General features: G+C 47.6%; 1 protein-coding gene across 4 annotated transcripts in view; it reads left to right on the plus strand.

Annotated features, from left to right (window-relative positions):
• The window catches only part of LOC137536358 (pancreatic lipase-related protein 2-like), a 63,599-nt gene extending 52,201 nt beyond the window's left edge, over positions 1-11,398 (plus strand). For all 4 annotated transcript variants that reach the window (XM_068258542.1, XM_068258540.1, XM_068258543.1 and 1 more), the window contains exon 13: positions 11,311-11,398. In XM_068258542.1, coding sequence (XP_068114643.1) covers positions 11,311-11,398 — 88 coding nt within the window. The remainder of the gene's footprint in view (positions 1-11,310) is intronic.
• Positions 11,399-11,651: the final 253 nt, after the last annotated feature.

An 11,651-nucleotide genomic window follows, 5' to 3' on the forward strand; every position in this document is an offset into this window, starting at 1 on the left:
GGTGATCACACCCATCCAGCCAGTGGATGCAGATATTCAAGACCATTACAGAGGTGCCAAAAGGATAAAACCACCATATATTAAAACCATAAAATGGGGGGTACTGGATGACTTACCTCCCCAATGATGACAAATTCAATTGTTCAAAAATAAATACAGTTTATTCTTACTACATAAGCACAATCTGCAACGCGTTTCATGGGTCTATAGCCCGCTTCTGCAGGCAACATAAAACTGGGAGCAACTGAAATACAAACATATATGGACCATTTTTATAAAAACCATCAGTAACATCTAAAACTGACCAAATGTCAATACCTTCTAGATTAAAATGCCAAAAAGCAATATTTATCACAGTCCTATCTGAATATTATAATATTGAAAGAGGATATTCATCCATCTCGCTGTGCCAACTGATCATGTAAATTAAATCATCATTCATGCCTTAAAGAGACTCTGAAGCGAGAATAAATCTCGCTTCAGAGCTCATAGTTAGCAGGGGCATGTGTGCGCCGCTAAACGGGGGTCCCTTCACCCCCAAACCCACCCCCGCAAATCTTGGTCGTGGATTTGGTCGTTCCTGGAGGCAGGGCTAACGGCCGCAGCCCTGCCTCCAGTCGCGTCTATCAGCGCCGCATCGCCGCCTTTCCCCCGCCCCTCTCAGTGAAGGAAGACTGAGAGGGGCGGGGGAGAGGCAGAGATACGCGCTGACAGACGCGCCCCAACCAGGAAGAGGGGATGCGCTGCACGGAGGGGGATTTGGGGGTGAAGGGACCCCCGTTTAGCGGCGCAATAGCGGCGGTTTAGCAGGGGCACACATGCCCCTGCTATCTATGAGGTCTGAAGCGAGATTTATTCTCGCTTCAGACTCTCTTTAATTCCCTGCTAGCCATATGAACCTCCCTTATATATAAGATCAATTATCCCAAGTTATTGCATATATTTCCTTATATACATAGCTTATTAATATCATCCATCGGTATCTGTAAAACAAGAATTATGATACCCAAGATAGAAATCTAGTGAGTGTAGCAGCTTTATATTGAAGTCCCCTGGTGGCCGTAGCGTTGTACTGGAATCGCCTGGTGACCGCAGCGTTATACTGAAACAGGAATATCATAAAAACAGTGACTTACCTAAACTTGTCAAAGAGCTGGTTTAGTGCCTCTGTGTGTTGCTGGCGCCAAACCTCGCTCCTAAATAGTCAAAAAGTCTGCCGGGAATGGAGGACGAAGGGCGCGGGATCACTCCACGCCTGGCCTGCAGTGTGTATGTAGACACTGTGAGCAGTAATGAACCCCTGGACTACTGGGTGCACAGGCTTGACCTGTGGCCAGAGCTGTCCCAATTTGCCATCCAACTTCTGTCTTGCCCTACCTCAAGCGTTCTGTCAGAAAGGACCTTCAGCGCAGCTGGAGGCATTGCCATTGAGAAGAGAAGTCGCCTAAGTCACAAAAGTGTTCAGTACCTCACCTTTATCAAAATGGATGAGGCATGGTTCCCGAAGGGCTACTGCCCACCCGAAGACTAAGTCAGTCCCCACACACAGCCTCTCTGCCTGCACGCCGTGTGACTGGCTGCCTGCCCCAAGACTAAGTCGCTCCCCACATAGCACCTCTGCCTGCAGGCCACTTGACTGCCTTCTCCGCCACCACCAACAGGGTCCAGGCGGATTCCTGAATTTTTTAGGCCGCTGCTAGCAGTGGCCGCTATAATAATTTTTCTGGTGTGTGTACATGCCTTCCTAATTTTTCTGGCTGCACTGCGGCTGCAACAACAAAACAAAAGGCATGTACATGTGATCATTACCTTGCCGCGGTGAAGGGGCTTGCGTATCACAATGAAGCAATGACCGCCGGCTATATGAGTGTCTCAGGGGGGTGGGGGGGTTGGTTGGCACACCAAAGATAATAAGGTCGTTGCTTCATTGTGGACAGACCAAATTTGATCAGTTGGACAGTCACTGTTCTGTTATTCAGCTACCTCAGCCCGGCGACCATATGGGCTGGAAAGCCGCCATCACCTGCACTCTCGTCATGGTGCGCACCAGTCCAGCATGGCCGTCACTACACAAACAGCTGTTTGCAGTCACTGCATACCTTTCACTGCATCTTTGACTGCACATTGTATTCTACCTGGCAGTCAGTGCAAACCTTTCACTTGAATGGATGGCAGACTTGCCCTCCATAGCAGATTCTTGTTAAAGGACTTACGAGGCCAAGAATTGAGAAAAAAAATAAAAAAAAGTTAGCTACCTGCGTCAGCTTGTCAGGCACGGAGGACGCCGTCCGCGCCCTCCGTGCCGTTCCGCCGGGTCCCGGCCACTCAATAGCCCCCCGAAAGGTCCCCGAACGCGCGGCCCGGGTTGGGCTCTCCAGCCTGTACAAAGATGGCGGCCGGAGCTGGCCGCGGCTGCGCAGTACGCATAGCCGCGAGTGCGGCTGCGCAGCTCTAAGGCCACCCCCCGATCCACGCTACTGTTACATGGATCGGGGGGTTGGCCTTAGAGCTGCACAGCCGCACACGCAGGTATGCGTACTGCGCAGCCGCGGCCAGCTCCGGCCGCCATCTTTGTACAGGCTGGAGAGCCCGACCCGGGCCGCGTGGTCGGGGACCGTTCGGGGGGCTATTGAGCGGCGGGGACCCGGCGGAACAGCACGGAGGGCGCGAACGGCGTCCTCCGTGCCTGACAAGCTGACGCAGGTAGCTAACTTTTTTATTTTTTTTCTTAATTCTTGGCCTCGTAAGTCCTCTAAAGGATTTAAAGTTGATTCATCTCACATATACAGCAGGGCCTCAAAAGTCCTGTATTTTTATTTTTGGTCACTACCTCGGGACGTGCAGGCATGGCAGCCTTCCTTGGATGTGTGGTGGTAGCCGTTCCTGCTCCTTTGCGCACAGCGTGCCTGCTGCCTTCCTGGGATGTGTGGTGGTGGTAGCCATTTCTTAGGCTCCCACTCCGGACCGGAATCGAACCAGGATTTCCTGACCATTACCCGTGGTCACTCGCAATGGCAGACTTGCCCTCCATAAAGGATTCTCAATGCAGGTACTGAACAGCAAGCAGAACAAGTATTTAAAAAAATAGATGTAAGCTTTAACAATGGTAGAGAAAAAAACATCGAAGTCAGACATTACCTGACATCACTGAGTGAGGAAGAGCAATCTCGCCATGGTGCGCACCAGTCCAGCACGGCCGTCACTATGCAAACAGCTGTTTGCGGTGCGTTACACAGTGAGTTTGGTGTGTCAGTGTGAAGCAGTACTCTAATTATACTCCCTGATCCATGTATACACATGCAAGATGTTTTAAAGCACTTTAGGCCTGCAATTTAGCATTCAATGTGATTTCTGCCCTTAAAACGCTGCTTTGCATCCAATCCGGATTTTTCCCGGGACTTTTGGCATGTATACCACTCCGCCATGCCCCACTCCAGGTGTTAGAACCCTTGAAACATCTTTTCCATCACTTTTGTGGCCAGCATAAATCTTTCTAGTTTTCAAAGTTCGTCTCCCCATTGAAGTCTATTGCGGGGTCGCAAAAGTTCGAACTTTCACGGGAGGTTCGCGAACTTAAAATCCGAGGTTCGGGCCATCTCTATTGGTTGGTCCCACTCCTTGAGTTATTGGAACCATGAGGTTTGCAATACTAGACCCCAAAGGGTTTGGTTAGTATTAAAGAACACTGTTGGAGGCACCCTGAGATATCTATTATACAACTAAGAAGTATAGGTAGGAGTAATTTGATCTTACCTCCTTCAAAGAACAAACCATATAGAGTAGGTATAGTATTTATCAATGCGCATACGACAAATCGTTTCATGTGTTCTGGCCCGCTTCCTCAGGTCAATACAAAGTGCCTTGGTAGCAGAAGTCACGAGTGTGGATGCCTCTATTAAAGAGGATTTAAAGCGCATGTGATCAGTTTGTTTGATCAGGTGACATATATGCAAGTCTCTGATTAGCTAGTCGTGATCATGTGCTACAGCAGGAAGTGATCACAGCAATCAGAGCTTTGCAAATCCATCAGCTGATCAAACAAATCACATGACATGACCATCACTACTGTCCACTACGCCATTGTGCTGCTGTGATGCCTGCAGAGCCCGGATTACCGACCAGGCAAATGAAGCATTAGCTTGGGGCCCCAGTAAGAGGCTAAGGGCCCCATCAGCCAACCAAGGAGCCAGCATATTACATTCCATCAGCCTCTCCCTGGCTGGAGCCCCTCCGTGCCGCAACTCCTCTCTGCACTCTGTTGACTCTGCATCAGCATGTTATCCAGCCCAGACGAACGAGCGAGCAAGCAGCGGCCGTTGCTATGGTGATGGGGCCGCATGCCAGCTCTGCTCACTCCAGCCCAGCCTGTGCAGTCAGCGTGCATCACATCAGTGTGCGCAACGTGGCTGACGCTGCTGACATCATCAGTCCACGTCTGATTGCACAGGCTGGGCTGGAGAGAGCGAGGCTCGCATGTGGCCCCATCACCAAAGTAACGGCCGCTGCTTGCTCGCTCGTTCATCTGGGATGGATGTGTAATGATCGCTGCTGCAGCAGCTATTGCTGGAAGTAGTAGTGCTGCAGCTCAGGCAGTTCTGATCTATTTCCATGCAAGCTGCATAGCTTTGTCTGTCTTTCCCTGCTGTCAGCTTGTGACTGATTGTCATTCACCTGTGTGGGAATCTGCATGTCTGCTCCCATTGGATGACCTCAGTATAAAGATCTGCTTCCTGCAGGGTTTCCTTGGGTTTTCATAGCTTCAGTTTAAGCCCGTCTTGCTGTCGCTTCAGCCCCCGATCGTGTTTCTTGTTCTAAAGATACTTTGCTGGTTTTGCATCATATATTGGTTCATTGCCAATATATATGCATACCAGCACGTTTATTATTTTCCTTGTATTCGTGTTACGTTGATACATCAGTGTCGCTGATATATACGTACACGAACTGTTTATTTCCTGTGTTCAGTCAGTCAGTTTTCCAGCACGTTTTGGTAGTTTGCGCGTACCGTGAGCACCCGTGCTAAGCTAGTTATCCTGTTCCTGGTCCTGTTTGTGGATTGCGTTCATCTCTGCGAAGAGATAACGAATCCTTCTGAATCCTGTTCTGTTACTGTTTGTGGATTGCGTTCATCTCTGCGAAGAGATAGCGAATCCTTCTGAGTCCTGTTCCCTGTATTACTCCAGTCCTAGTCAGCGTTCCTGCTTATGTCATATATCGGTTCATTGCCGATATATACATATGTTAGTCAGACGTTACAAATAGTTTCATTGATAGCTGTAATTGTAATACGCTAGGAAAACATACTTATTGTATATTTATCTGTGTTACGTTCATCTATCTCGATCCTGCTGTTTCCTGACTGTCCTGTCCTGTCTTTGTGAGGCACGCCATCGCCGCAGCGCATTGGCTGCCTCATTCCAGTCTGTCTGGTTTTGGACGCTTGCTAGCGCTAAGTAGCCGCTAGCTAGCAAGCGTTCATTCTGTCTACCTGTCCTGATCTCCTCAGTTCTGGTTTGTGCGCTCAGCGCTACTTTGCGCTGAGACGTTATAACGAAAGCATTGTTTGTGGCTGTCAGATCTGCACCGGCTCTGTGCGCCACAATCTCCTATTGGAGTCAGTCCTCCCCTCCACTATACTAGGGATAGCCTGTTTCCTGGTGCTAGTGTGTGTACCTCCTCCACGCCAGCTCATGCGTTGCATGCTGACTGTGGAGAATACACCACCAAGCCTGACATTATGAAAACCCCATTACCAATCCCCATTGTGGGGGGGATTCCCAGAAAGTATGACACTGTTAATTATGGTTCCTGTTCCTTTAAGAAATTTGAAGAACTTAGCTCTGAAACAGAAAATGAGTTTTTCTCTGAATGTGCCAGGTTCCTGACCAATCCTGATCTCCAAGCGACTCCTGTTTCAACCTGGGCACTCCAACTAAGTTATATTTTGTTTAAAGGGGAATTATTCCAGTGGGCATTTGATGTTCTCAATCATTCCGATTTGAAAGATAGACCGCTGGAATTTCTAGCGTTTGCGATCCATAACTGGTTGCGCATAGATCCATTGCCTTTTCCTCTTAACCTCCCTGGCGGTTTATTTATTTTGCCAGGGAGGCTGCAATGGGTTTTTTTTTAAATAATAAAAAAAATATTTCATGCAGCCAACTGAAAGTTGGCTGCATGAAAGCCCACTAGAGGGCGCTCCGGAAGCGTACTTTCGATCGCCTCCGGCAATCGAAAGTAACAAGATAGGCCGCAATGAGCGGCCTATCTTGTTTCGCTTTCCTCGTCGCCATGGCGACGAGCGGAGTGACGTCATGGACGTCAGTCGACGTCCTGACGTCAGAGCCGCCCGATCCAGCCCCTAGCGCCGGCCGGAACTGTTTGTTCCGGCTGCGCTGGGCTCGGGCGGCTGGGGGGACCCTCTTTTGCCGCTGCACGCGGCGGATCGCCGCGGAGCGGCGGCGATCGGGCAGCACACGCGGCTGGCAAAGTGCCGGCTGCGTGTGCTGCTTTTTTCAGAATGAAAATCGGCCCAGCAGGGCCTGAGCGGCGACCTCCAGCGGCATACCCCGAGCTCAGCTCGGGATTACCGCCAAGGAGGTTAATGAACTCCTGGCAGCAGGCCAATCAGCTACTCCTTCAATTGCTTGCAAAAATGTTCAGCAAGCAGAAAGTGTTACTGATAATTTTCCTGCAGCCTTGAATAAATCACCAAAAACAGCAGGGTCTAAGGCCAAACGCAAACGTTCTAAGAAACGTGTCCGATCTGCAGAGTCGTTATCCTTAGCGACTGAGACCTATAATGAGATTCTGCCATTAACAGATAATGAAATGCAATTGTCTTTCAGGGGAGTTAAATGGACTTATGAAACTATTAATGAACTTTCATCACTGGCTAGGGAAAATAAAGATTTTTGTTTAAAAGAATTATCTGAGTATGATTATGAGGAGATATTACAGAGTATTGAACAAATCAACTTATTTGTGAAGCAAGGAAAGTTTGCATACACTACAGTTCAGCACTTGCTACAGGTATTGGAGATTCTTAGGAATAAGGAATCTGCCAATCACCTGCTAATTAACCCAATATATGTCCCTGCCACTATCATATCTGCAAACCATGATCTGCCTGTTAAGTATGCTTGGAATCCTCCATTTGAGAAAGGAGAGATGAAAGCTCTGGTCAATGAATGGAAGAATGATTCAAGTTCATTTTGTCAATTTTACAGTGCAAAAAGTGAATTGGTATTGAATGCATGCATTAAGTCTGCCTATAACCTAATAAAAACTGGTGTGTGTGAGTATGACTTTATGGCTCCATTGATTGATGTGTGGGAACTGATTTTGGATGATTTTTTTGTGACTCCGAATTCGCAAATTTGGCGTTCTGACCCGCCTGCTTCAGCACCTTTGGCTGATTCAGCAGGTGATTCGGAGCTCTTTTTGTGTGAAATTGAAGTTCCTGCAATTCCACCCTGTACCATGGATAACTCAGTGTTACTTCCCAGTAAAACAGAAGCCACTGATACTTTCTTAACTTTGCCCTGCACAAATTTCTCAGCAGAGAATCCAGAGGTCCTGCTGACTTCTGAGTCCAGCCTAGCCAGTACTCATGAGTCTTTGTTCAGTGAAACAGACACCAGAAAAATCTTGCCTGTCTCTGCAAACACTTCTGCAGAAATTACCCGTGTTAATAAGGTTCAACTCCTGTCTGATCCAGCAGATGCCAATAGATGCACTACATCAGTTTCCGAGTCCCAGCAATCCTGTCCAGAAACCTCAGAACCCCAGCATCTGAATTTTCCAATTTTACAATTGAATGGTGATTCAGATGCGCAAACATTGTGTCTTGATCTTCCTGTTTCTACACCTCGCTCTAGTTTCGTGAATAGCTCAGAGCATCTGCTCTGTGAACCTGAAATCGCAGAATTATTACCTTGTTCAGAAAATGTTCCAGTAAATTTGCCCTGTACCATGAATTGTGCAGTAGATCTCTCCTATGAAGCTCAGGTCACAGAATCATTATGCTGTCCAGCAGGTGCTTCCATGGTTTTGCCCTGCAATATGGACTGTTCAGTGATCCTGTCCAGTGAAGCTGTGGTCGCAGAGTCTTATGCTTCACCCAGTACTTTGGATATTTCAAACCCTCTAGCAGGGGAGTCTGAGGTACTGCTTACCTCAGTTGGTGTTGCAGTAATATTCACTTGTCTAGCAGCTGTTTTGGAATTACAGTCTGCTCTAATAAAACTTGATGAATTTCTGCCCAGCAAAGCAGAAGCCATTGAAATATTGTCTTCGTCAGCAATTGTGTTAAATACCTTGCCCTGTACACAGTCTGATTTAACCAATGTTGTTGAGTCCCTCTCCAGTGTTGTAACAGCCGAGGAACTCCAGCCCTGTCCTCTGAATGTTTCAGAAGTCTTGCCCTGTAACATGGATCATTCTGATTCTCTGGTCAAAATAATAGAAATCTCAGAATTTCAGTCCGGTCTGATGAGTGTTCCTGAAACCCAGCCCTGTATCCTGAAAGATTCTGGTTCTCTGGCCGCTGTGGCAGAGGTTCCAGAGTCCCCTTCCTGTCCAGGGAATTCCTCAGTTTTGCCTAGTCCAGTGGGGGTTGCTGCAATACTGACTTGTTCTGTAGCGTCTCATGAGCTCCAATCCAGTGTATTAAATGAGTCTCTGTCCAGTCCAGAGGTAGTTGTGGAGTCCCTATCTGGTTCAGTGCATACATCAGAAGATTTGTCCTGTCTTGTTAGTGCCCCTGAATCTGATTTGTTACTGACTTTGCTGGAATCAGCGACATCTAAGTCCGATCCAGCATTCTCGTGTAAAAGTCCAGTAGTTGCGAAGTTTAGTCATGATGATTTTTTTTGGCCAGTCCTGGTTTTGGTCCTGTCTTGGCTGACCCTGAGGCTCACAGTTCCTTGACATGCCCAGAGGTTTCTCTTGTGCCGGTGTGCCCAGATGTTCTTTGTGTGCCAGAATGCCCAAGTGTGTCTAAGGTGTTAGCGTGCTCTGATGCTTCCTTAGTGGGAACACGTTCTGATGTTGCCAGTCTGCCTGCATGCCCAGAGATGGTTCTGGTCCCTGAAAGCCCTGATATTGATGTTTGTCCTTGTGGCCCTGACTCGGGAATTGCCCTAGGTTCCATAGGGGTTCTTGATAGTTCTCCATGTGAGCCTAAGGGGCATTCTGACCTATGGGGATCTCTTTGGAGCTTCAAGGTGTTCTGGGAGGTCTCTGAGAAAACTTGTCCTGGTGCCTTGGACTGGTTCAACAGTGGGTTTTGTGTTGGTAAAGACAGTACCGGTGGGCATTGCAAAGGCTTTGGCGTTTCTGAACGGTTCCTGGAAGGCGGTGGGTATCGCTCAGGGAATTTCGGAGGGCTTTCTTCTGGAAATCATGGTTCTGATGGGTGTCACACTGGGGCTTGTAGTACTGATGGGCATGGTTCTGTAGGTTCTGGTTCTGATGGGTCCAGTCTTGTGGGGACTGATTCTGGAATTCGGTCTTGCCGGGCTGTCCCGGTCATCATGAATTATCAGTCAGACTGTTTTGTTGGGAATTTCAGTTTTGAAAAGCGTCTGGAATCCGCTTTTAAAGGTGGGGGTACTGTAATGATCGCTGCTGCATCAGCTATTGCTGGAAGTAGTAGTGCTGCAGCTCAGGCAGTTCTGATCTATTTCCATGCAAGCTGCATAGCTTTGTCTGTCTTTCCCTGCTGTCAGCTTGTGACTGATTGTCATTCACCTGTGTGGGAATCTGCATGTCTGCTCCCATTGGATGACCTCAGTATAAAGATCTGCTTCCTGCAGGGTTTCCTTGGGTTTTCATAGCTTCAGTTTAAGCCCGTCTTGCTGTCGCTTCAGCCCCCGATCGTGTTTCTTGTTCTAAAGATACTTTGCTGGTTTTGCATCATATATTGGTTCATTGCCAATATATATGCATACCAGCACGTTTATTATTTTCCTTGTATTCGTGTTACGTTGATACATCAGTGTCGCTGATATATACGTACACGAACTGTTTATTTCCTGTGTTCAGTTAGTCAGTTTTCCAGCACGTTTTGGTAGTTTGCGCGTACCGTGAGCACCCGAGCTGAGCTAGTTATCCTGTTCCTGGTCCTGTTTGTGGATTGCGTTCATCTCTGCGAAGAGATAACGAATCCTTCTGAATCCTGTTCTGTTACTGTTTGTGGATTGCGTTCATCTCTGCGAAGAGATAGCGAATACTTCTGAGTCCTGTTCCCTGTATTACTCCAGTCCTAGTCAGCGTTCCTGCTTATGTCATATATCGGTTCATTGCCGATATATACATATGTTAGTCAGACGTTACAAATAGTTTCATTGATAGCTGTAATTGTAATACGCTAGGAAAACATACTTATTGTATATTTATCTGTGTTACGTTCATCTATCTCGATCCTGCTGTTTCCTGACTGTCCTGTCCTGTCTTTGTGAGGCACGCCATCGCCGCAGCGCATTGGCTGCCTCATTCCAGTCTGTCTGGTTTTGGACGCTTGCTGTCGCTAAGTAGCCGCTAGCTAGCAAACGTTCATTCTGTCTACCTGTCCTGATCTCCTCAGTTCTGGTTTGTGCGCTCAGCGCTACTTTGCGCTGAGACGTTATAACGAAAGCATTGTTTGTGGCTGTCAGATCTGCACCGGCTCTGTGCGCCACAATCTCCTATTGGAGTCAGTCCTCCCCTCCACTATACTAGGGATAGCCTGTTTCCTGGTGCTAGTGTGTGTACCTCCTCCACGCCAGCTCATGCATTGCATGCTGACTGTGGAGAATACACCACCAAGCCTTACAGGATGACGTGCTGCTACAGAGTCAGCAGAGTTCAGAGAGGAGTTGCAGCACGGAGGGGCTCCATCCAGGGAGCGGCTGATAGTAAGTAAGATGCTTGCTCCTTGGTTGGCTGCATGTTGGGGGGGAGTCCGCTTAGGGCCCCATTCAGTCTTAATCCGGGTCTGGATGCCTGTGCTGTAGTTTAGGAGCCGCCCAAGTTACTCTGCTAATGAATCATGACAAATCTCTCAACACAAATAATGGCAATATTTAGAAATAGTATTTGTTATATTTAATGTACAGACTAACCAGCAAGCTCATGGTGACCTAGAACTCATTGGACTGTGTAAGGGACTACAATGGTCCTAAAAGTTTGCTTTCCTAAAACAGAAAGAATTTGCGATAATTCAGGTTGGAGTGAGCTTGAGATGTCTCCCAGGGCACCACTGCTGAATATATGCAAATTAACCTCAAGAAAATAAAAGCTGCATTGTAATCAGCATTTTCCTTCCAGATACAAGTTCTGCGGCTCTGGTGTGATAAATGGAAGAACCAATCAGTCTCTGAATGCCTGTCCTCCTCAGCTCCCTACAGACACGTAAAAAGCCTAATAAAATGCTCTTGTGATAAAGTATTGGCTTGTTTTTTCAGTCTCTGATTTCTATAGCTACATGGGTAGCACACACTAACTGACATTCTCTTATCACTCATGTCAGAGAATCTACTTGTCTAACATCAGACTCTTTTGCGAGCAATGGGCGGGGCTTACCAGAAAGCAATACTGATCTTCTGCCGATTGAGTGTTGATTCTCTAGTCAAGAATCAATGTACAGACCAGACGTTACATCTCTTTCA

Source organism: Hyperolius riggenbachi, chromosome 10 (assembly GCF_040937935.1).
Source record: "Hyperolius riggenbachi isolate aHypRig1 chromosome 10, aHypRig1.pri, whole genome shotgun sequence".
NCBI classification, from domain to species: Eukaryota; Metazoa; Chordata; class Amphibia; order Anura; family Hyperoliidae; genus Hyperolius; species Hyperolius riggenbachi.